At 50.2% G+C, this 25,000-nt stretch overlaps 2 protein-coding genes across 2 annotated transcripts in view; both read right to left on the bottom strand.

The window, feature by feature from the left end:
- Positions 1-4,197, bottom strand: part of arih2 (ariadne homolog 2 (Drosophila)) — a 10,397-nt gene extending 6,200 nt beyond the window's left edge. Inside the window, exons 1-4 of the mRNA XM_076137398.1 lie at positions 4,060-4,197; positions 479-1,080; positions 232-299; positions 53-125 (exon numbers count right to left, since the gene is read on the bottom strand). Coding sequence (XP_075993513.1) covers positions 53-125; positions 232-299; positions 479-748 — 411 coding nt within the window. The 5' untranslated portion in view covers positions 749-1,080; positions 4,060-4,197. The remainder of the gene's footprint in view (positions 1-52; positions 126-231; positions 300-478; positions 1,081-4,059) is intronic.
- A 1,070-nt stretch (positions 4,198-5,267) lies between these two features.
- Positions 5,268-10,684, bottom strand: xpc (xeroderma pigmentosum, complementation group C). The gene is made up of 14 exons (XM_076137408.1): positions 10,420-10,684; positions 9,764-10,015; positions 9,498-9,594; positions 9,313-9,397; positions 9,073-9,230; positions 8,724-8,844; positions 8,518-8,607; positions 7,593-8,441; positions 7,233-7,393; positions 6,989-7,070; positions 6,740-6,871; positions 6,470-6,639; positions 6,269-6,362; positions 5,268-6,179 (listed from the first exon to the last, which is right to left on the bottom strand). The coding sequence occupies exons 1-14, from the start codon at positions 10,523-10,525 to the stop codon at positions 5,841-5,843; spliced, it is 2,736 nt and encodes a 911-aa protein (XP_075993523.1). The 5' UTR covers positions 10,526-10,684; the 3' UTR covers positions 5,268-5,840.
- Between the last annotated feature and the right edge of the window lie 14,316 nt (positions 10,685-25,000).

Raw genomic sequence — 25,000 nt, 5'->3', positions numbered from 1 at the left:
TGTGTGTGTGTGTGTATATAGTAGTGATCAAAGTGGGCGGAGTCAGACTCACAGTGACGGATCTGGAGGCGGTGCTTGGCTGAACCATAGCGTCTGACAGCAGCAGGGACGAGTTGGACTTATACCTGTGAGACACACGAGAGACATGCGTGAGGACATGAGTGTGTGTGTAAGGAGGGGGGGGGGGAGAGGACACATCAAAGAGGAGGACCAGCAGACACACACACACACCTGTCCAGGATCTGTGACACCTGCCAGTGAAAATGCACCAGGATCAGTTTGGCCACCGCCGGGAGAACCTGAGGGAGAGAGAGAGAGAGAGGGAGAGATATTAACACACACACACACACACACACACACACACACACACACACACACACACACACACACACACACACACACACACACACACACACACACACACACACACACACACACACACACACACACACACACACACACACACACACACACACACCTTGAGTGCGGCGGCCACCGTGGTGACCTCGTCCGCCAGCGCCCTCTGGCTGTCCTTGTAGGTCAGACAGGTGAACTTGTACTCCTCGGGGTCAAAGGAGTCGGCGCCCTGCTGCTCCACGTCGCCGGCCACGCCGTCGTAGTACTCCGCCATGTCGCCCTGATCCTCGTCCTCGCCTCCGTCGTCATCTTCATCCTCCTCTTCTTCAGAGTTCACCCCGTAGTCTTCCTCGTTGCTGTCCGACGCCTGGCTGCTCATGTCCACAGACATCCGGTCCACCGGATCGAGCGCCCGCACAGGTAGACGCCGAGCCTACCTGTCGGATCCTAGCGCTCCTCTGATCGGCTGTGATGGCTCGCGTGAAGCTCCGCCTCCCTCCCGGCCGCTCGTGTGTGTGTGTGTGTGTGTGTGTGTGTGTGTGTGTGTGTGTGTGTGTGTGTGTGTGTGTGTGTGTGTGTGTGTGTGTGTCGGAGGACGACGCTTCCCGGAGACGGCGGGCGTACCGAGCGAGTTCAGCAGCAGCGGAAGAAGCAGAAGAAGTCACACTCCCCGTCACTCATGCTGAAGCCTGGGCAGAGACGATCTGAGACGAGAGAGGAAGACTGAGGGAGAGGAAGGAGGGGAGGGACGAGGGAAGTGAGGGGGAGGAGAGATAAGAGGGCGAGGAAGGGCGGGAAGAAAGAAGAGGAGTTCAACTTTAACACTTATTCTTCTTCTCTAATGAAGTTTCTTGTGAACATTAATTGTGAAATTCGCCCTCTTAGGCAACAGCATGACGTCAGCGTGAGCCTAAACGTTCTTACACAACTATTACACACACACACACACACACACACTGAGCCGTCACCTAATGAACCAGCAGAATGTTCTGACCCAACATAAACACACTGTCCCCTGTGTGTGTATTTGTGTGTGTGTCTTTCTTTGTCCTCTTGTTTGACAGCAGCTGATGAAGTTGTTAAATCAATAAAACATCAGAGATAAACGTCCCACAGATAAAGAGTGAAGCGGAACAGAGCGGCGTGTCGTCAGGCGCCTGCCTCATCCTGATAGGATCGCCTGGGCCGAGGTCGAGGGCTCGGTGACATCCTGACCCCTCCCTCCCCCTCAGCTGATGACCGTGGCTGCGTCTTTATCAGCAGCACTGCGTCACATGTTGTGGGGAAACTCTTCAGTCAGCTCACTTCTGCTTCATATCATCAAAGAGCGACAACGCTGTGGAGCAGAACCTTCAATCTGACACGTCTGCTGAGGGGTCAATGACACACACACATCCGCTGTGTGTTACAGCACCAACGCCACGCACACACACTCGCCTGATCCTCATCTTCATTTACTCTGTTTGATTGATTTGAGGAATAGAAAGAATCAAGCGTTCTGTAAATGTTTCTCCCATCAGACGAGGTTCACTTCCATTTTAATGACAGGATGAGTGTTTATCAAACTAAAGATGGAACACCTACACAGATACACACACACACACACACACGTAGACCCTATAAGCCTGTTCCACGACTCTCACAGGGTCAGAGGTCACCCAACGCCGCTCAATCGCCCCCGACAACCAGCGCCGCCTGCATGAAGCTGCAGTGTGATAGAAACCTCAGCTTGCCTTCACCTCTGTCAGGCGGCAGCTGGCCGTCCTGCTGGCTTTCACAGCCACCATTAAGAAAGGTCAGGGGTCAAGAGAGTCGGCATGGACCTTCCCCTGCTCGCTCCATACAGCCTCCTCCAGGGGAGAGAGAGGCGGCGTGAGCGCATCAGTGAAGGTGTGGCTCCTGCACAGATATTTAAGGGCAGCTTTTAAGTTAAGGCCTTTACTGTTTGACTTTAAACGCTGCTTTGATGCTGGACCGCCTGCTTCTCCACAATGAATGCCTTCAGAACAACAGAGCCGCTGATAAGAGATCTGATTCACATCCAATCTGCACCGCCCAGATGGGTTACACGTGTAAAGCCCCGCACTAAACCTGTCTGTCTGTCTGTCTGTGTGTGTGTGTGTCTTCTCCACTCAGCAGCTGCTCTCCCCTTCAGATATTAACCGCGCTGGAATGTAAGTAGCGATTATTGCTGGCGTATTTGGTTATTTATAAGGCAGAGCGCTCAGCTAGAGGGGCCATCTATGTGAGATCTAGAGGCCAGGGTTTGCTGCTGGATCAGGCCCAAGGTCCCCCCCCCCTCCTCTCCCAGCCTGCACAGTCCATCAGAGCTCCGCTCAGCCCCTCTCACCTTTACCTTCCCTCTCAGTGTGTTCCTCTGCTGGGCTTCATGCTCAGCGTTCAGACTCCAGCTCTGCATTGATCTCCGCCAAGACAGGATTTAATATTGCCTCTGGTCTGCATCGCCACTACTTCTCCCTCCCTCCCTCCCTCCCTCCTCCTGTAGCCCAGAGAGTGAGACACGTGCCGGCCTGGGAGGAGGCTTAAGGCCAGAATGTAAAGGATTACTAACACACTAACCAACTCAAAGGAAACCTGCAGAGCGAGTGGCCAACGGGGCGAAGGGGAACGACTCCAGTTACAAATCACAAAACAAAGGAGGAACGATCACACAGGTAGTTTAAATGTGAAGCTGGAGCTGTTAGGAGTTGCAGTGTAGTGTGTAAACATGCTCCAGCTGCATCTCTAACAGTGTGCACGCTGTTATCTGTGTGTGTGTTCTCCTTCGCCATCAGGAATCCCTGCAGTGTATAAAGGTTGCTTCACTGACGTCACACCTCCGTCTACATTCTTAAGTCTTTCTCCAGCTGCTTCAGGTTGAATCCACGCTTTCATTGACAACTAATCAATAGGTTCATCGATTGTGCAGACGCATTCAAGCTGAAGCTTTTGTCTTCATTTAGACTCACAGATGCTAATAAACAGAGACAATAAACAATGGAGCCCTCCATGCTGGGGGGCCCCCAGCCTGGGGGCGCCTCCTCCACAGGGTACCGGCAGGTCCGCCTTCACCAACATCCAGCGGGTTACAGACTAAGGTTAACCGGGCCAGCGGGCCGGGCGGCCCCGGCGACACATTCCGCCCCGTCAGGCTAAAAATAGGCAGCAAACTGGGTGACACACATCTCGCTATGCTAACATATCACACAGACTCAATACGGAGGCTAGCAGCCGGAGGGAGAAAGGGACGAGGCGACATTAGACCCGTTTGGGTCACGGTGTCGATTACTTCTCGGTTCGACTTCTGGCCCGAGCCGGAGGAGCAGCGGAGGCGGTGCCACACAACGCCGGGCTAGCCTACCGTTAGCCGGGTTAGCTTGCTGACGAGCGTGTGTGGACTTATTTAACGGCGAAGTGACGACGGAGCGAAGCCGCCGCCATAACCGAGATAAGCCCGTAGTTTTATAACCCAGCGCTGCCCAAACTCCCCCCGGGATGCATTGCGTTCAGTCCGCTAACACCGAGTTCCAACACGGCAGCTAGCTTGTTTAGCCCCGTAACCCCCCGCTCCCTCCCGCTGTGCCTCAGCCTCTCACCCACTCGAGTCCGGGGATTGAGATGTAAACAAGGCCCGCCGGAGCTCGCGCTTTAACACAAAGAAACAAACACCCGCTGCCTTCACCTCCGCCCGGTCCAACTTACCGTTTAGCTCCCACGGCAGCGCCCGTTCGGTTCCCGATGAAAGGCAGCGGTGGTTCCACAGGGAAGGAGGCCAAAGTGCGGGTTCGTCTCCGGCTGCTCGCTCGGCAGTCGGAAGGTGGACGGCTACAGGGGTACTTATGAGTGACGTCACTTCCGCACCTCTCACGCCTGACCACCTGGATTATGAATCACATGAAAGAACCTGGAACTGCAAACGTTCTCACTCCATGTGATCATTAATGCACGGTGCGATCCGTCAATAGGAAAATAAATCCACATGGTTTTAAGACGAACTTAAATATTAAAATAAATGAAAATGTCAGCAGAACATAAAGAATCCTTCACTTATAAACTCACGTGTTCAGCTCCCCGTCGACTAAAGCACTTCATCACCTTACAAACCTATTTTTAATTTCTCTACATTTTGCTTATTATGATTATCAACCATAATATTATTCTCCATCCTGAGCCACTAATGTTATTGATATTAGTACACACACACACAGAGCTTTCATATTGTTCTCTATAATGCCTTTCATAACACTGTCCGCTATTTAACATGCAGACTTCCAGAAACACATTTCTGCTTCAACTGTAACTTTTTTTTTCAAAAATACTGTGCACACATCCTTTTTTTTGTGCACACAGCCTTTTTTTTTTTAAACAAAAATCTAAATGAGAAATATTTGTGAAAAAAAGAGCCACATACTGGAAAGAACAAAGTTATTTCCAGTTTATGCTCAGACTTGACTTTAACCTTATTGGACTTCATGTTACTTGTCAGATCCTGTGGCGTTACTGCAGCATTGAGGTGTGCTGTAATAATGGACACATATTGGCATCCTGTTCATACACAGATATGGAAAAGTGCCGCTCTAAGTGCAGTGGGAGCAGAGGGATGGAAGCTCTCTGTGCTGAGAGAGCAGCAGAGGGCAAACCAAGGGTTAAAGCTTTGATAATTGACTGAGTTGCTGACAGGGAGGATACATCAGCATCTCACACAGCTGATGTTTGCTCTGCATGAACACATTACATCACAGCAGCTCAGTCTGAATGCCTCAGCTGCTCTGTATTCCACGCGTTCATGTCAAAGGCTGGTGAGGTTTCCTTGAATAAGGAAGTTTGGATGGTCTTGTTTGGTTCATCATCAACACACACACACACAATCATAAGGTAACTAGGTAACAAATGACTTAGAGACCAGATCATTCATCTTGCTACAAAATCCTTTTACTATTCTAAATACAACAATCATCATCAGTGTACATCAACATGTAAACATGACAGACAGAAAGTCACCTGGTTACACACACACACACACACACACACACACACACACACACACAGTTCAGGGTCAAAGGTCAGCATATTTGTAGAGGAGCTACAGACTTGAGTGAAATCGGAGGAGCGTGGCTTTAATGCAGCGGTACACTCACACCAAACACGCTTCTCTGTTCACGCCCACTTACAAGCATCAACTCGCTGCTGGATGATGATCGGATGGCGTTTGCGCTGCAGTACTTGTTTATCACACACACACGCACGCACGCACACGCGTTGTCACGGCTGCAGAAACCCATCAGTCTGCAGATCAGCTGAAACCACCCGAGGCAAACCTTAACCCGCTCAGACGGTGTGTGTGTGTGTGTGTGTGTGTGTGAACGCCTGCCAAAGGAAACATCAGCCACCCTCAATAAAGTGACGGTTGATCATCTCATTGATTCCATTCTTTCCTTGCGCGTCTGGACCCGTGAGTTAACTGTAGCCAGGGCGCCGCAGCGTCACGCCTTCTCAAAGGGGAACAGATGTTTCTCCTGCCCCCTCTTCTCTCGTTTAGTCGTCGTCTTCCTCAGTCCGCTCGCGCCGCCTGCGTCCTCCTCCGTCTGCCTGTTTTGGGGCCAGGACATGGCCAGGGTTTCGGCTGCTGTGGTCGCTTCGGGACTTCTACCCTGGGCCTCTTCCTCGTCGGAGGACAGACCCTCCGCCCCCTGCCCGTCCTGGCTCTGAGGCAGAGCCGCAGGCCCCTGCTGCTTTTTGCCGTAGCGCTGCTTGAGCCGCTCTCTGATCAGAAGCCCCTTCACCAGTAAGGTCCAGTTGGAGATCACACGCTTCTCTCGTTTCTGGAGAACCACCAAAGGGAAACGTTACGTTAACGTGGTTACACACATCCAGCAGATACAGGAGAAGAAGAGCGTAGGAGAAGTGTTACCTCTCTCTCCTTCTGTTTCTGGATCTCCTGGTCCTCCACCCAGGCGGCTCTGAGGATCTCCTCATGTTCTTCACACACAATGTAACCGTCAGTCCTAAGAACACACACACACACTTCATTTTAGAAATCCAAACCTGTCCTCACTGGGGTCCTGAGTTACACAGACTGATCTCTGTTGTGTTTATCTGATCTTTGTCTTACACGGCGTGTGAGTATCCTCCGTGGAAGTCGAAGCCGGTGACCGCAGGGGCGGCGTCCATGTTCAGCTTCCGGGCCACACGGTTCAGGTTGGACAGCCTGAGGTGAACGCAGCCCACCGGCAACATGCAGGGCTTGAACAGATACACGTTACCGTAGTCGTTACGAGGAATCTGAGGGAAGCAAGGGGACAGCAGGTCAACGACAACAAACCAGACCACCGTCCTTTAGGGGGCCCCCCCGTCTCTATGCAGACCCCTAGTCTCTAGCTACCTTCCCGTCCACGGCGAGCGGCGGCTGGTAGTCTTCCGTCTGCCACTCTCCAAACAGAGCCAGGTCCTTGGCGTCCTTCTGCTCCGTCATTATCCTGGCTTTGCGAGAGCGGTTGGAGAAGCCCTTCACCATCTGAGAGAGGAGAGAGAGAGAGACAGGACAACACACTGAGACAGGAGGAAGAGGGGAGGCAGAGGGGAGGCAGAGGAAGGAAAGAGAGAGAGAGATGGGCGTGCAAGTCTCTCTCACTTTGTACGGCTCCTCCCCCAGCAGGACGGTCCGGGCCTCCTTCAGCCACGTGTCGCTGGAGTGCAGCGTGCGGACACAATCCCTGCAGAGGAGACAGAGATGACATCACTGCATGAAGCACCTGAACCTGGATCGACCGCCAAGAGGTCTGAGGAGACTCCTGCTGACAGGATGCAGTCAGGAGAGGTGTGTGTGTGTGTGTGTGTGTGTGTGTGAGGGCCCTGGTCCCTGGTGGCCCACTGACCTGGAGTACACCGGCTCCCCCCTGCAGTACCCCAGCACGGCCGCTGTGGGGGGGTAGACAGCTTCGTACTTCAGCAGGTGTCGCTGCAGGGCGTACAGAGGGTGGTTCTTATACTCCGACACTGAGGTGGGCAGAGGTGTGTTCATCAACCGCACCTGGAGCTGGAGAGAGAGGGGCGGAGGGAGAGAGAGGGGGGGGGGAGGGAGAGAGAGGGAGAGAGAGGAGAGAGAGAGAGTTTACAGTTTTAGCCACAATCCGGTCTGTTGTGATGTTTCATTTTGTAACTCCGCCTTGTGTCGGTCTATGGAGCTCCGTCCATCCACCCGTCTGTCTGTCTGCCCTCCTGTCTGTCTGTCTTACCTCCTTCTCCTCCTTCTTGTCCCTCTCGTCCTCCGGCCCCATGAACGGCTCGGTCGTCTGCTCCCACCACTCCTCCTCCACTCGCCTCTTCCTGGACGACGTCATCCAGGTGGGGTCGTACTTCCTGCCCAGGTCCTTCAGGAAGCCGTCGTCGTCCACCGACACCACGTACGTCACCGGCGCAGTTGCATTCTGGGAGCAGAGGTGAGGTTTCCCCACGCCGTGCTCCACGTCCACGCAGACCCAGGTGGACGTCTTCTCCACGTAAACCTCCAGCCACTCGTCAAAGCCCCGCCCCCCTCTCCTTTTCCCGCTCCTGCGCTTTGTGGCGCTGCTCGCCGCTCCCTCCCCTTCCTCCTCCCCACCTCCATCCCTGTCCTCCTCCTCCTCCTTCTTGACCTGTTTTGTCCCTCCGCTCGTCGTCTTGGCTGAGATGTTGCCGTTCACTCTGCCTTTGCTCTTCTCTTTCTTCCCCTTGGCAGGTTCAAACTCCTTGCCTGAGTCTTCACTGTCGCCCTCACTGGTGGCCTGAAACTCTTCGTCGCTGACTCCCTCCTCCTCCTCCTGGCCTCCATCGCTGTTGCTCTCCTCCTTGTAGCTGACCTTTGAGGCGATGCTGCGGCGTTTGGAGTTCTTTGGCTTCTGTCCTCCTGATGTTACACTCTTCTCCTCCTCCTCCTCCTTGATTTGCGTCTTCCTGGCTTTCTTCCCTCCTCTTCCTCCCTTGGTCCTCTCTGCTGTTCTCTTAGCTCCTGGGGAGACCTTTGTCTGGGTGGGACTGGGCTTGGTGACCCCCTGACCTGTGGGGCTCTTTCCTGGGGGGCGGCCAGATGTTCCAGCCCCTTTTCCCTGTGCGGAGGTAAAGGAGAGGGATGGAACAGATGGACTTATGGGAACAGAACACAAACACAAAGGCCTTCAGTACCTTGGCTGATGGGAGCTTGAGAGGAATCGGCTGCAGGGAAAGAACCAATCGACAGAAGAGCTGCAGAGATCTCAGGACCAACAGGAAAAGCTGCAGGGAACACACACACACACACGCACACACACACACACACACACTTCAGCCTTGTTTTCATTCGGCCTTGGTTGTAGCTCAGCAGAGTAAAGCGATGATGTAATGAGACCAACATGAGTCATCTCCTGGTGGTTTTTGGCCGACAGGCTGCCGAGCCGTCTCTCCAGCAGAGCCCTGGGTTCCTGGCGCTCCTCAGACGGGAGACTGGGGTTGAGGGTGAACGTTGCTCTGAACCTGGACCAGCAAGAACAGGAAGTAAAGGAGGAGAGAAGGAAGTTTTTCCCATCAAAATCTGAAATATTCCCTCATCTCACACACACACACACACACACACACACACACACACACACACACACACACACACACACACACACACACACACACACACACACACACACACACACACACACACACACACACACACACACACACACACACACACACACACACACACACACACACCATTTGAGCAGTCCAGACAGGAAGTTCTGGTCGATCCGTTGCTTGGCGACCATGCCGTAGTGAGTGGGCAGCAGCGACAGCGTGACGGCCAGCAGGTCCGGCTCACAGCACAGGCGGCTGCGGAACATCCCATTGGCTATCAGGCACAGCAGGTGGACCTAAGAGACCAATCGGACGTGAGCAATGACTCCCAATCACCTGTGACCTCTCTTACACACACACACACACACACAGTTTCACCTTGTGTGTGTCAATCAGCAGATCCTTCTTGTAGCGGTTCATCATTCGTCTCAGATACGATTCAAACTCCGCCTTCCTCTTCTCTCTGGCCAATCAGACGAGCAGAGAGTCGTGATGCATCCATTACTAACACGTTTCATGCACATGTGTGTTACGTGTTGCAGTGTCCACACGCGTGTACGCACCTCTTCCTGACCTCCGGAGTCTCGATCTCTATCTGTAACGGCTCAGAAGGCAGCACAGGCTCTGATGGTTCAACCGGTCCCAGAGGCCCCTCCAGCTCTGACACACACACACACACACACACACACACACACACACACACACACACACACACACACACACACACACACACACACACACACCCTTCATTTCCCACAGTTCCAATACGATGTTTCCTACTTTTGACCATCGGTCCAGTTGTCATCACTGATCCGGATCCTTCTCTTACCTTCCACTTCCTCCCAGTCATCTTCCTCTTCCTCGCTGTCCTCACTGTCCTCCTCATCCTTCACAGTCTCCGTTCTCAGCAGCTTTGTTGCTGTGGTCTTGGTGTCAACGTCGTGTTTGCTGTCACACTCCGACCCAAAGTATTTGCTGGTGGCTCCGGCGGCGGTAGCGCCCCCTGCTGGCCTGGAAGAGGAACGTGGCTTGGGTTTGATCTTCCTCTGCAGCTCCTCCTCTTCCTCAGTGGTGTCATTACCTGAGAGGGACCACAGACAGACATGTGTGGTGTTTCTGTGGTTACTAAGGTGAAGACGTGACTCCGCCCCCTGGCTCAGGATCTGAGTACTCAAGTTAGAGAAAAGTGTTTTTGTGTCAAACTTAGCCTCAGTTTGCACCTGAGCTCATTCATGCTCAGCTCATAGGAACTACAACATAATCAAGATCACATACACAAACGTTGCTTATTCTTTAATCAAAGTAATAAATTGACTTAACACTAATCTTTCTCCACATCCGTTTGAGTTTTCTTTATTAGTATCTTTTTGTTTGTTTACATTCCTCATTTTGATCACTGTTTACATTACAGGAGTGCAGTTAAGAGTCCGGATTTCGATTAATATGTGCAAAGATAAACAGATCGACATTTGTTTACTTTGGTACCTTCGTCTTTCTTCTTCTTCGCTGTTACCGCTGCTTCGCTTTGTACTTTGAGCTTCAGTCTCTTTGTTCGGGTTTCAGTCTGCGCGAGCTCTCTGCGCTTCGCCATGTTTTTACTCCAGCTGCTTTCTTTCAACGTCTGAGGGTAAGATCACCGCAAACCGCTCCGCATGAGCGCAAACACGGCGCGTTACTCAACATTCACACACACCGAGGTTTCATAAGTACACAAAACCGGCGGCGGATGTTTTGGGGTGTACGGCCATCGTCACATCCGGTTTAGTGTGGTTTCACAAACACTTTCATTCTTTTTACCGCCACCTACTGTTAGGGAGGTTGAACCACAACTGGCTATCAAAATAAAATAAAATAAAATAAAATAAAATAAAATAAAATAAAATAAAATAAAATAAAATAAAATAAAATAAAATAAAATAAAATAAAATAAAATAAAATAAAACAAAACAATATAAAACAAAACAAAACAAAATAAAATAAAGTAAAGTAAAGTAAAATAAAATTCAAAATGAAATAAAATAGAGTAAGATAAAATAGAGGGAAATAAAATAAAATAGAGTGAAATAAAATAAAATAGAATAGAATCGAATCGAATAGAATAGAATAGAATAGAATAGAATAGAATAGAATGAATAAAATAAAATAAAATAAAATAAAATAAAATAGTCCTCTACTGTTGGTGACTTACCAGTATTTGCTGTGTTTACACCTTCCATAGAGACCAAAGTAGTACTCAGTCTTGGACTCTGAATGGCGATGTTGTGCTTTCAGAATGTCAAATGTTTCTGCGCTCCATAATGTACATAATGTGTTCTCCATAAAGTGTCATCTTGAGATTGAACATTGATAATGATATTCATGGTAAGAGGCGCTCATGTGAAGGCATCAATGCTGTGACATCCTGTGTGTGAGACTTTCAGCTGAACATTCCTGCCAGCGTGAAAACTACAAGAGCCATAATGAAGGCAGGAATACAGAAATAAAGGACCACACCAATGTTCTGACACCCCTCCTTTTATTACAAATAAAACATTCTTTAAAGTCAACATTCCTGACAAACATTCCTGTAGTCGTGTAGTTGTGTCCCAACTTCAGCTGCAGACTAAAGTTTGCATCCAAAGGCTCCATCACCGTCCTCAGAACCTTTACCTTCTTTGTCTTCTTACCATTTTCAACAGCACACAGCGGTGCAGCATATAATAATGGTTATAAACAGGAGAAAACAGACGATAAAGGGGATTTCCAGATTCCCTGAAAAAACTAAAACAAAACACAGACTGTCCACTAGGTGGCACTGTAGCATTGGGTAAAAGGACACAGTCTGCATGAGGAGAGATGCAGGGCGAGCTGCAGGTCTGCTCTCCTCTGGACCAGGCCGCTAGAAACCAGCAGAACTCTCCCAGTAAAGGTCAAAGGTCACGTTGACACAAGCACTGAACACTAAACACCTAAAAGGAAACTTCCTGTAACCACATCTGAGGCGTCGTTACTAAGCGTGAAGTTACAATGTTTGTTTTCGTTTCAGTCGATTGTCTTTCTGCGTTTCAAAAATGATTCGCTGCCGTCCTCGCAGTGCATGCTGGGAAATTCTCTGCTTCAGCCCAGAGGAGCCTGAGGATAAATAAAGTGGGTAAAAGACATGAATGACTGAACACATTCTTCATCTGGTTACTCTGCGGCAGGTCTGTATGAATCATAAAAACCATGAAACCACTTCAGAATCAATTTGCTTCATTTCAGGTGCGTTTGATTTGATTGTGCTGTTGTGATCCGTATCCATCTTGTTAGGATTCAGTGGTAGATGTGTGCGTTTCACTTCAGAGAGCTGCCTGTCAGCTGTTACAGTCACACAGCTTCAGACCCGCTCGCTGCAGCACCAGCCGGGGAGCGCGCGCGTGTGTGTGTGTGTGTTTGCGCTCATACATATGTTCCTGCGCATACATAAGCACATACATGAAAGCCCGACTCAGACTGCACTGAATGTCACACACATCAGAGTGTGACAGCGTCTGCACAGGAGCCGTCTTCTGCCAGCATGTAGGCTCCTGGCAGTGTGTGAGAGTGTGTGTGTGTGTGTGATCCAGTGTGTGAGTTCTCAGCGCGGTGCATGGCTTCCATCCCTATATGAACCATCAGTACAGTCAGATAGGAATAAAAAGCCATACAGCGCACTGAGCAGGGGGGAGACTGGATGATACGAGCCCGGACACACACACACACACACACACACACACACAGGCGAGTCAAACCTCCGGGGCCTGCAGAAATGAAAAGCAGAAAAGCAGCAGGCGACAGAAACACAGACGGACGGATCGCTGGTGGGAGACGGCACGACGGCACTGGGACTCCAGACTGGGAGAGCACGGCATCACACTGAGCCAAGGACACACACACACACACACACACACACACACACACAGACGCTGATCACCAGACCGACCTGATGCACACAGAGTGAGTCAGAGGGAGATGTGTGTGTGAGTGTGTGTGAAGCCAAGGACGAGTGACGCCGCCCGCTGTGAGTCTGATGGGCTGATGGGCGTGGCAACAGGTGTGACGTCCCTCCATCGACTGCAGATTCAGCAAACACACACACACAGTCCTGTTATTATTGCGGAAATTCGGATCCCCCCCCCCCCCCCTCCCTCTTCCCCCCTCGTTAGCCTTTCAGCGCCGCATGCTCTGCACAGTGCTCTGGCAGAGTGTCACCTTGTGTTTGTAAGGTTAGCGAGCGTTTATGCATCCGGCTGAGTCACCGCACCATGCCCCTCACAGTCCTCACAGTGCGGGAGCCCTCACAGTCACCACAGCCCTCACAACCCTCACAGCCCTCCCTGTCCTCCCTGCCCTCACAGTCCTCACAGCCCTCACAGTGTGGGAGCCCTCACAGTCCTCACAGCCCTCACAGTGTGGGAGCCCTCACAGTCCTCACAGTCCCTCACAGTCCCTCACAGCACTGGAACCTGCTTCATCTGGCAGGAGGAGCTTTGAAACACGTCACAGAGTGGTGGAACCTTTCAGAGCTGAACTCCAGCAGTGCTTTACTTCCATTTCAAACACAAACATCTGTCAGTGTGAAGAAAACAATCTGGATGTGTGAAATAAAGTTGAAACTGATCAATTCTACACTTCTACTTCTATATTAGTTTAACAGCCATGATGTTTAAGTTGCACTCTTCTGTTCAGATAAGCCCGTACAGTTAAAGCTCTAACCCATCATGAGCTGACAGAGCCCAAACCTTTACCTGCTACAGATCCACTCTCCGCGCCAAGCACACTGAGTGAAAACCTGCCGTGCACCTGTTCTCCACCGGGCTTCACACTTCCACATTTAACAAGTTGAGAAACTTCTTTTTTAACAGATGGAGGAAACAAAACCGCTTGAAAATAAACTGCTGCTTTCCTGGATGAAAGCTCTTCGACACTCTGTGTGATTTGAATCCTGTGAGTGTGTGAGTCAGACCGAGCTGCTCGTTCTGCTCTGGATCCCATTGCTCTGTAGACTTTAAGGTGCTGATTCAAAAATAAATCCTCCTTCAAACGCACAGCAGCGACTCTCTGTGCTCACTGATAGAGTTTAGAGCTCTGTGGGTAAATTCAGTGAAGCTGCATCAAATAATCGAATACAAGTGGAGATTAAAGATTTCTGAATCACTGAGTCGATTAATCGATTAATGGACTCGCCTCGGGGTCACAGGTCGTCTCTCTGCTTCAGAAATGACTTTGGAATTATGACCGAATTTGCAAGTAAATAAGAATAAAGCAGCGCGGAGCACTAAGCAGCTGACTGATGTTCTCTGCTGAGCCTCTATGAAGCTTCACAACTTCAAGAGCAGATATGAAATAAATCCAATTACCGAGCTGACAATCAGGCCGCTAATGAGGCGGAGCGGCGCCAGAGCGGCACGGAGCTCAGACCGGAGAGGAGCCGCACGCAAACAACCGAGAGTCAACCGGGTACCACAAGCTGCGGGCTCTGGACCAGCACAGCGGAGCCACAGCCGCCAGAGTGTTCATCCGAACCGAACCGCACCGAACCGAGCCGAGTCGGGACTCCGCGCTCGGTCTCCAGCTTGTCCTCCAGCCGGGGGGGTCCCGGAGCTCGAGCGCGATCCGAGCTCACGGAAACAAGGTCCGGCTTCAAACAGGTGGGCTCAAGGCTCCGCGCTCCGGGCTCCGCGCTTGGACCGGAACAAGTGTCCAAAAACGATAGTTCGGGTCCCCGCGTCCGTGGTGCCGCCGCCAGCGGAGGCTGCGCGGAGTTTGACCGCGGCTTTACGCATCTGTGCCCCTTTCCATTCAGCTAGAGAGAGAGAGAGAGAGAGAGAGAGAGAGAGAGAGAGAGAGAGAGGGAGAGAGGGAGAGGGAGAGGGAGAGAAAGAGAGGGAGGGAGGGAGGGAGAGGAGGTGCGGTGGAAGAGGAGAGGAGGTGAAGTGCTGGCGGTGACGGGGGAGAGGAGGGGTGAGGGGGAGAAGGGGGGGGGCGGGGGGGAGGAGTGAGGTAACAAAAGCCCACCGAGTGACGAGGGGCCAATGAGCAACGAAGAAGAGACAAGAGAGAAAGGAAGGGGGGGGGGGCCATCATCATACCTGAGCCCCTCTGTGTGTGTGTGTGTGTGTGTGTGTGTGTGTGTGTGTCCCTCAGTGTTAATAAAGGGGGTACAGAGCGGCTGAATGGGGTCTTTCTGTCTCATTCAAATACCGCCAGAAAGCACTTTCATTCTGCTGATAAAGTGCACCATGTGTGTGTGTATGTGTGTGTGTGTGTGTGTGTGTGTGTGTGTGTGTGTGTGTGTGTGGCAGGATGCTGGAGCAAGGGAATGTGTGAATGTGTGTTTGACTGTCTGTCCATCTGCATCTCCATGTGTTTGCCCTCTATCTGTCTGCCCCCCCGCCCTCGCACACACACACACACACAAACACACACCTGCTTGCTTTTATGGTTAGAGCTTACAATCACACATAGGAGGCCGAGACAACACACACCAAAATCTACGCACCCACGCTCTGAGGGTGTGTGTGAGTGTGTGAGTGTGTGAGTGTGTGTGGGTGTCTGTGTTCTGCGCCCTCTCTCTCTCCCTCTCTCTCTCTCTCTGGCATTTACCCTGTGAGCAGTTGGACAAACAGACGTCTGACTGCTCAGTCTGGCTGACGGAGCGACACTCAGCAGCCTGAGAGACAGAATGAGGGTGAAGATAAAGGGAAAAAAAAGGAAAATAAAGGAGGAGAGAAGCCAGAACAAGCAAACGCTACAAATATGGAGTCAACAAGTCGACGGACGAGGGGATAGATAGGTGAACGAATCACAGAGAGAGAGAGAGAGAGAGAGAGAGAGAGAAAGAGAGAGGGAGAGGGAGAGAGAGAGAGAGACAGAGAGAGAGGGAGAGAGAGAGAGAGACAGACAGAGAGAGAGGGAGAGAGAGAGAGAGGGATAAGGAGAGAGACAGAGAGAGAGGGAGAGAGAGAGAGAGAGAGGGAGAGAGAGAGAGAGAGAGAGAGAGAGAGAGACAGAGAGAGAGGGAGAGAGAGAGAGAGAGAGATAAGGAGAGAGACAGAGAGAGAGAGGGAGAGAGAGAGAGAGAGAGAGAGAGAAAGAGAGAGGGATAAGGAGAGAGACAGAGAGAGAGAGGGGGGGGGCAGACAGAGGGTAACGGTCCTTGGCAGTCTCTTGAGGAGGGGGATAAAGGGAAAGGAGCCACAAATACATACAGAGAGAGAGAAGGAGGGGGGGGGAGCAGGAAGAGGAGAGAAAAGAGAGGAAGAGGAGAAAAAGACCCAACGTGAGAAACGGGCAGAAACACCAACACACACTTTCACGGAGCCATTTTGTGTCTCACAGCCACAGATTGAAGCAGCAGCAGGACGATGTCATTGCTCCGTATCGGCTCGTTACCGTCGACTCTTAACTGCAGTATGTTGTACGATGTTTGGTCGGCTGCTGGTCCACGTAAACATGGCACTGCCACGCCCTCGCTAAGCTCCGCCCACAGCCATGTGTGGCTTTACAGCACCACACATGTTTGGGTTGTGACAAACTTGTTCTTCTCAAATCACGTTAATGAAATTCAATTTGATCTATCTTTGGGGAGAAAATTAAGAGTTGAACTTGCTCTCAACCTCTTCCTCCTCCTCCTCCTCCTTTTCGTCCTGTTCTCAGGCACTCGGCTGGAGTCGCATTCCTACGCGTCGCTCTCAATCCCCGTTACTCCCAGCAACACTGATCCTTGATCTCGCCCACATCATGCCGGGCAAAGGAGGAGGAGGAAGCGGGGGAGGAGGAGACAAGACGGATCTAAAATGGGAAGAAGGAGTGGAGCACAGGACAAGGAGCGAGCTGAGAGCTGAAAGAGAGGGAGTGAGAGAGAGAGAGAGAGAGAGAGAGGGAGAGAGAGAGAGAGTGAATGAGAGAGAGGGATGAAGTAGTGAGGAGAGAGGGAGATACAAGCGTCATGGAAAAAAAGCAAAGTCAGGAGGCAAGGTGAGAGGACAGAGGACACAAGAAGAGGAACAGCAGGAGGAGAGAGAGAGAGAGTGAGAGACAGCGAGAGGGGGAGGGGGGGGGCTTGAAACTTTCACTTCCAGTCTCAGTTCTTCCTTGAATGTTCCAGATTGTTTTACTGCAGCTCCCCTGAAATGAAGGCTGTATTATCTGCGCTGCTGACTGCCAGAATGAGCTGAGTACAACCAGAAAGCTGCAGAAAGAGTAAATGAAGCATTTTAATGAACTAATGTTGAGCTAATGTGAACACACACACACACACACACACACACACACACACAAACACACACACACACACAGAGTTGGATGATATATGATATCATTTATTTAAATTGAGCCATCAGTCTGACTCAGAGGAGAATAGAGAGACAGAACACTCCAGATGCTATCAGGCACACTGTGTGAAAACAGGGTCGAGGGGGCGGACAGAAACCTGCATACAAAAGGAAGAGAAGAAGAAGAGGAAGAGGAGAGGAAACCCTGAGGATGAGGAGGAAACATGAGGAGGGCCCAGAAAAAGGAAGCAGCGTGCGAAGATCACAGCAGACAGGGAGTTTCCTCAGACACACACACACACACACACACACACACACACACACACACACTGATACTGATACTGATACTGCCAAATATATCACCAACTCCATTTAACTCAATTGAAATTTGAGAGGGTTGAGCCCGGAATAGATCGTTCTCCTCACAACTTTACACATTTCTGCCAATGACAGAGTTGGACAGATTTGAGGATATTATTAGGATGGGTTAGTGGGATGGAACCTAAAGTCACATCATGGTCGCAGCCGTGGCAACAAGGAAAGAATCTGTTTGCGTCCAGGTGGTTTGGTTACAATGAGCTCAAATGAACGCAGCTGAAAAATCAAGGAAAGTCATTGGAGAGCTACAATCACAACATGGCTCTCTTCCTCTGAGTGGGGCTCAGAACATATCAGTCAACCCTTTCAGCACAGCTTTCATTTCTCTTTCCGCTGCTGAATAATTGCAGTGCAGCAGTGAGCGTATTGTCGAGCGCTGAAAGGCCACAGACAGATTCCATTACTACGGCGGCTTAAATGTCTCTCTGCGGCGGTAATAGAGGCGCTGGAGTGTCGCTCTGCCATCACAACAAACAGCTCGCTCGCCCTTGACGGATCAAGTGCAGATAGGAAGAACACGACAGAGATCAGATTTCAATCACTGTAATGGTCCATCATTATAATCTGTGATAGCAAACGGGCCGAAGTCACAACCAGCAGCGTCGCCATGCAGCCTGAGCTTCATCACTGTGGATGGTTAGCATAAAGACATTCTGCTCTGTTGGAACAAAGACATGTGACACAGGAATCATTGTTGTTAACTACAGAATTAGACAAGTCACCTGGTTTCTGTTGCTACAGCATGAAGCTAAATGAAGCTTCATGTTGGACGAGATCTGAAACTCTCCTGGTTGAACTTATTAATGCAAACAACAAACCACCAAACAATCCGGTTCATCGATGAAACATCAAAGGTACCGGAATGTGAATGTCAGCATAAACAGAAGGTGAAAAAAAGATAATAAAGCGGACTTCCAGGTTCTGGAAAATAAAGACTATAACCCAGACCCTCCACTGGGTGGCGCTGTAGCGCTGGGGTTAAATGGAGGGGCTAGGATGGGGGATAGTTACTGTCCTTTCCCAGAGGAGCATGAGTCAGCTGGTGGAGGAGCTCTGTAGAGCCCTCAGTAGAGCATCAAGCTCCCCTCACCCAGAAATAGAGCTTCACAGAGAGGCAGAGCAGTAGACAGAGCTGCAGGTCTGCTCTGCTCTGGACCAGGCTGCTAGAAACCAGCAGAACAGAGCATCAAAGGCTGGTTTCACTCTGAAGAGGAGACGGGAGCGTTTCATGAGACACTAAAGCTGAAAAACTTTTGTCAAACTAAATAAATTAAAGCGAGGAAGACTTTTTTCAGCCGGCACATGGATTTGCAGCTGTTGTCAGAAAAAAACGCCATAATCTGCAGAAGCTCTACGGGCGTGAAGATGATGCATCAGGCCTCAGCCAAGCATAACAAAGATTTTACAGCTGTAATCAAACACGAAGCAGTCGATCTGGAAATGACAAGAATCCTAATTTTCTCTGTGTGAGCAAAGAGGAAAAAAAACGCCTTCACACCTTCGCAGAGTTACTCGGCACAAAGTGAATTTTTATCTTTTCTCCGATCTCGTAAAGTAAAATAGCGGGATGCCGTTAATCCTGGGAGAAGGGAGAGGAAGATTGTTTCCGCCTCATTAGCTGATACGCCTGGGTAGCCGTGTGTTTTACGCCGCTCTCATTTATTTTACTTCAAAACGCTTAAGCTGTAAGTAAAGCGACGGAGGCAGAATAAATGTGCGGCTGCGTGGGCGTCGCCCGCACAGGTGGGCTGAAGCCAAGCAGCAGGACCGCAACATGCTCCCGATCTAAATCTCACATCTTCATTAACGTCAGAGCGGAACCGGCACGCAGGGAAAACATGTTTTTTTTATGTTTGACATAAACTCTGCCTGACTGATCAGGCTGAATCCATTAGAGGCCAGAAAGGAACCGAACAGGAAAGACCACGGAAAAAAACACAAAGCGAGGAGCAGAATGGAAGAGAAAGAAAGAGAAAAAGCTGAAATATGAGCCGGCCCTTGATGGGATCTCTTCTCCGTCTGCCTGTCAGAGGGACCTCATTGATATTCAGAGGAGAGCTCCACTCCCAGCAGCACAGATCCAAAGCCGGTGTTATGATCAATAAATATGCCGCGGGAATCAAAGCGTTCTCTCTTTGATAGCGTTGGTCATCTGCCCAGAAAGTGTTAAGAGGTGGAAGCGGCGCCGGCGCCATGACTCACTGCCACATTTACACCACAAACTCTGAGGTTTAACCTTTTGTTGCGGGGGTGGGGGGTCCTGAGACGCCGGGCGCCCCGTCCTCACTCACGCTGCAGCTTTGACCAGAACGGCTGTAAAAGAAAGTTTGATGGCTTGTTGGCTTGTTGGCTTGTTGACCCCCCTCCTCCTCCTCGCTTTGATTGATTTTACTGCGGTAATAGCAAACTGTGGGACGTTTCCGAGTTAGCTTGTGGGTTTGAGACTGATTGAGCGTTTTGGGCAGCGTGAAATCGGTGTAAATAAACCCTCTGAGTGGTGAAAACACGTCCCGGAGCTGCGGCGAGGCGTCTGTGCTGCGTCACGCTCGGCTAAACACCATAAAGACATTACACCCTCCTAAAAAAGAGATGTTTCCTCATAAGGTTGCAGCAATGATTTTCTCCCCTTTTCACCCCCAGATGCAAGCGGGTAATTCAGAGGAGGATTCTGACGGAGGTGCTAGCCCGACCCACAGTCCGTGCAGCCAAGTCTTCAAGCTAACACGTCTCAGCACGATCCAAAAGTGGATCAGTGGATCCCTGAATCCAGCAAACAACGACTGGAACAGAGATGTTTGAGCTCACAGGAGTAGAATTGTCACAAAATAACCAGATGGCAGTGGAGGACCAAATGTTGCACTTGTCCTCATTAACAGGTCCAAATGTTAGTCTGAGCGTTCTCCTCAGTCTGTCTCTGTGTTGTCTGTGATCTGAGCATTAGACGTCCGCTCTCTGACCTCCTGCCTCTCCATGGGCAAAATGTAAGAAAACATCAACACTGCCATTACCACTTCTCTTTCCACGATCATCCCGTGTGGCGATTAAGGCCCTGTGATGTCCAATTCTGTCCCTGGCAGCTCCGGCCGCTTCTATTAGCGCCCGAGCCAAATGCTGCAGCAATTACTATCACTGTCATGGCAGACACAAGCCGCACAATCCTGGTGATTGGAGTCTGGCTTTGACACACACACACACACAGTTGGAAGCTGTATCTTGGCTAAGTGGAGGCTCCGTCGCTGTGATGCGCTCAGCCACCTGCTGCCACTTCCGTACCTGCGCTTCAGGCGGGAACACAACACATTGGTCATTAGTCATTAATTGTGCTTAATCGTCTTGTGGTTTAATTGTCTGAGACCGACCTAACGACAACGCCAAACTAAAACGCACTGAACACCTGGCTGCAATTAACTTGAAGCCAGAGTTTCTTAGACGAAAGGTGCGGACAGGAAAGGGGTCGTGGGCTGATCTTTGCTGGGTTCACGTGAGAGGAGAGCAGGGAACGTTTAATGAGACGAGACAAAGCTGAGCTGAACCTGAATGAGATGTCAGGAGCAGCGTGCGTTCTAAGCTAATGAATTCAATTGCAATCAATGAGGTTTAGTCTCTAAGGATCCATGACAACAAACAGAGGGTTCAGGGTCAAAGGTCACAGGTGAACACATTAGTATCTAAACTTATAGCTTATTACTTATTTCAAATTCCGTTTGTCTGTACAGTATATGAATGTTATTGTACTTTAATCTGAATATGAAGAGACTTTAGAGGCGTAACATGGAGGCGTTCTGTTCTGGAGTCCATGTAAAGCAAAGGTTAATGCTGTAATCATCACTATGACAGCACACAGAGGTTTCCTGTTGGGTAGGACGGTGATATTTGACCAAACAGGCTGCGATGTGAAGTATTTGTGTGCTTTTGTTTGTTATTTACTGTTTCCGTTGTCCAGCTGCTGATTCAGGAGGTCGTAGGAGCCACAGACAGCCACAGTGTTTGGAGGGATGATGCTTGCCGAGAGGCTGGTGGGGGGGAGGCGAGGGGACGGCCGCCCACCCTTTGTGCTCCAAATCCGGGGGAATCTGTTGGCCATTGTGGCTCCCCGCTTGTTCGCCAAAGCAGAGAGCTGAGAGAGGCGATTTCAGCCGCACAGAGCTCACCGCCAGCTGCTTTCTCTCGTTCAATCATCCTCTCATTCTCTGTCTGCTCTCTTTGTTCCGCTCAGACAGCCACAGCATCAGAATCGAAGCTTTTCCACAGACGTGCTTGCTCGTGTCCAGTAGCGCAGAGAACCAGGGGTGGCTTTGGTCCCCACAACCTGCTGGTCAAGAACCCAGGGACCAGGGACCAGGGACATGAGGACGGTGCCGGCCCCAGTTCAGCCACATAAGCAGCTGTTTAAGGCCCCCATCATGGTCAAGGGACCCCTGTGGTAGTTTAGTCATTTAGAAAGTTTGATGGAATTAACAATAAAAATCCTCCAAATGATCAACATGGCTCACTTCTTTAAACAATTAAGAATTTATTGCAAGTTCATCTGTGATTTTGTAGATTTTGAGCAAAGTAAACAAAGTGAAGCCTGAGAGACACACACACACACACACACACACACACACACCTATCATGTAGATTTAGTCTAATACGAGTAGATAAATTATTTTGAGTTCTTCCCCGTCTTTATTATTCTTTCAGCATTCACACACTTTAGTGTCCTTTATATCCTGAGAACAATCATGTTTTTTGGTGTTTTTTAAATCTTTGGGCCTTGTAAAAACATCCTTCACGACCTCATCAATGACATCATACTCCAAAGCAACTACCCTGGCAACCACCTGTACAACCACAGCAAACGCCCTGCATGACCTCATCACTGCCTCTAGGTCTCCTGTCAGAAGTCAGATACACTCAAACAGACAGGATGTAGACTCTGGGGAGGTTGATTGATAAACTCTAAGCCTGGGATTGAAGGTTTGTTCCTGTAGTCTGAGACTCTTTGAGGTTTTAACAAACATGGGTACACTCGGATTGATTCAATTCAACACAACTTTATTTATCCATCTCTCTTTACAACAACATTTGATGGTTTGTGCCACAAAACATGAAAGACCACCAGCAGTCAAACCGTCATGGCCGCTGTTACAGCTCTGATATTAAACCATAGGAGAGTAAAGGGCTCATGTTCTCCTGTCCTTCTACAGGTCCGTCCTGCCTTTGTGCTCTGGAGCAGCACAGACTGGAAGATGGAGACTTGGCCCTCAGTCTCAGTTTGAGTAACTCGCCACAATGTGACAGCAGAACTGGAAGCAGTGATGTGGACGGACCAACACACACACACACACACACACACTGAACAAAGGCAGCTCTCTGTCAGACTGCAGGCTCTCTGCTCCTTCAACGTCTTTAACTTCTTAATTACGAAATAAAAGACAGAACACGTAGACGTGTGTTGAGACACTCTCAGCGCATGAACAGCGTATGTTATGTGTGCTCACATGCTAGCTAACCGAGCTAACATCACATTCAGTGTGCCAAAACAACCCTTTAGCTTAGCTATCTTGGCTAACTATACCGTTTGGACACAAGACAACAACACAGTACAATCCTTAAACAACAAAGTTGACCATGTTTACCATGTGGACGCTGTCCTGCACATTGTGTCATGTTCTTGTTGGCACATTGTCTCTCTTAGTCTGAACGTGTAGCTTAGGCTCACACTCAACAGGAATGCTGTAGCTACGCTGAGCTTCCATCAGCTGGATGCAACTGTGCTTCAATTCGGCTGTGCCGATATGGTCATAGCATAGTGCTTTACCTTACCCGGAAGGTCAGTCCACCATTGTTTAAATCTCATGTTATTCACCGTCGTTGCAAATATGTCCGTCTGTTCGGTCTCTGAGTCCAGCATGTTCTGCAGTCCCGTGTACTTCTCAATGCTCAGGGGCTCCAACTTTGACTCCAGCAGAGGCGGGGAGTCGGGTTCATTTTGGAGTCTCATGTGGAGCTTTACAATCTGCTGCTTCAGAGAGTCGTTCTCATGACTGATGGCCTCTTTCTCTGCCTTCACTGCTTTGAACTCTTCGTGTCTCTCCCACAGTTTTTCCTCCAGCGTCTTGACTCGACAGTCAATCTCCTGGTACTCCTGGAACGTTCTCTCCATGAGGTCTCTCTGCAGGCCCAGCGTGTCTTCAGCGTTGCTGGCCCTCAGGCGCTGCTGGCAGTGCAGGGCCCGGTCCTGCATCAGCTTTCTGTGGAGAAGCTCAATGCGCTGAGTCAGGATCTGATTCTGGAGCATCAGATCAGGCTGCTTAGAAAGATCCTCCAACATCAACAACTTCTGACTCTTCAGTTCCTCCATTTCTACTTCATGCACCGCCTGCGAGGCTGCAGGCTTTAAGTACAGACAGTGATGTCATTGTGTGTGTTTTGTGTAATGTAATGTTCCAGTATGACCCCTAGTGATGCTTGTGAAGACATCATCATGACCACTGGCTCTGTGATAATGTCGATTTCCACTGAGGTCGTTTTTATCCAAAGCTTTGGTTCGGCCAAGGACGCTTTGGCTTCATTGATGTAATAATGCGTCCACACAGCAGGCGGCACACACTCACAGAGAACACGCTAATGAGGTCATGCATTTAAGAGCATGTTTGGATGGAAACACAGAGAACTGGACGCACGCCAAAGAGGGAGGAGCTAGAAGAAAGAGAGAGGAGGAAGACGATGTAGAAATGTCAGAAACTCATCAAGTCATTCAGAATTATGACACAAATTCACCTTGTCCTTCAGCCGACCTTCAGGATGGCAGAAGGTTTCTACCACAGAGGTCCTGAAAGCATTTCTAGCTTGTTTCAAACTTGATCTCAGCGTGTCGTACATGTGGGCACTCACGTCAGCTGTGACCACCACAGAACGTCTCAGGGCCAGAAGAAGAAAAGGGCGTCTAGGTGGCAGTGCATAGTAACATGTGTGTGTGTGTGTGAGGATTTGGTTCCAGTCTCGTGCTGGGCTGTCACGTCTCCGCTCCATTTCCTGTCTCTCCGCTCTGTGAGCTGTCGGGGGGACAAGAGGAGGGGGTGGGACGAGGACGAGGACAAAGAGAGCTGTGGGACGCTCGCTGGACTTAGAAATGAAAGAGACGTGGCGTGAATCAGAGGCTCCTGTAGAGTCGACTCACTCCACCAACCAGAGGATCCGATTTCAGCCGGGTCGTCTCCTCCAGGAGGAGACGCTCTGATGTTTACACAGAGTGACGAGCGAGACGCAGCAGAGCAACATGCAGCCCCAGAGCGACACAGAGACAGAGAGGAAACCAGAGCAGCTACAGCAGCAAACAGCTGCTCACCGGATCTGTCCATCATGACGAGGACAAGGAGAGGAGAGAGGAGAGAAGGGAGGGAGGGAGGGAAGGAGGGAAGGAGATGAAA

This window comes from Genypterus blacodes, unplaced genomic scaffold (assembly GCF_046128005.1).
Source record: "Genypterus blacodes isolate CSIRO-AG114 ecotype Tasmania unplaced genomic scaffold, CSIRO-AGI_Gbla_v1 ptg000309l_1, whole genome shotgun sequence".
In the NCBI taxonomy this organism is placed as follows: Eukaryota; Metazoa; Chordata; class Actinopteri; order Ophidiiformes; family Ophidiidae; genus Genypterus; species Genypterus blacodes.
Note: the sequence above shows the minus strand (reverse complement) of the source record. Positions and strands in the feature narration are given on the sequence as shown.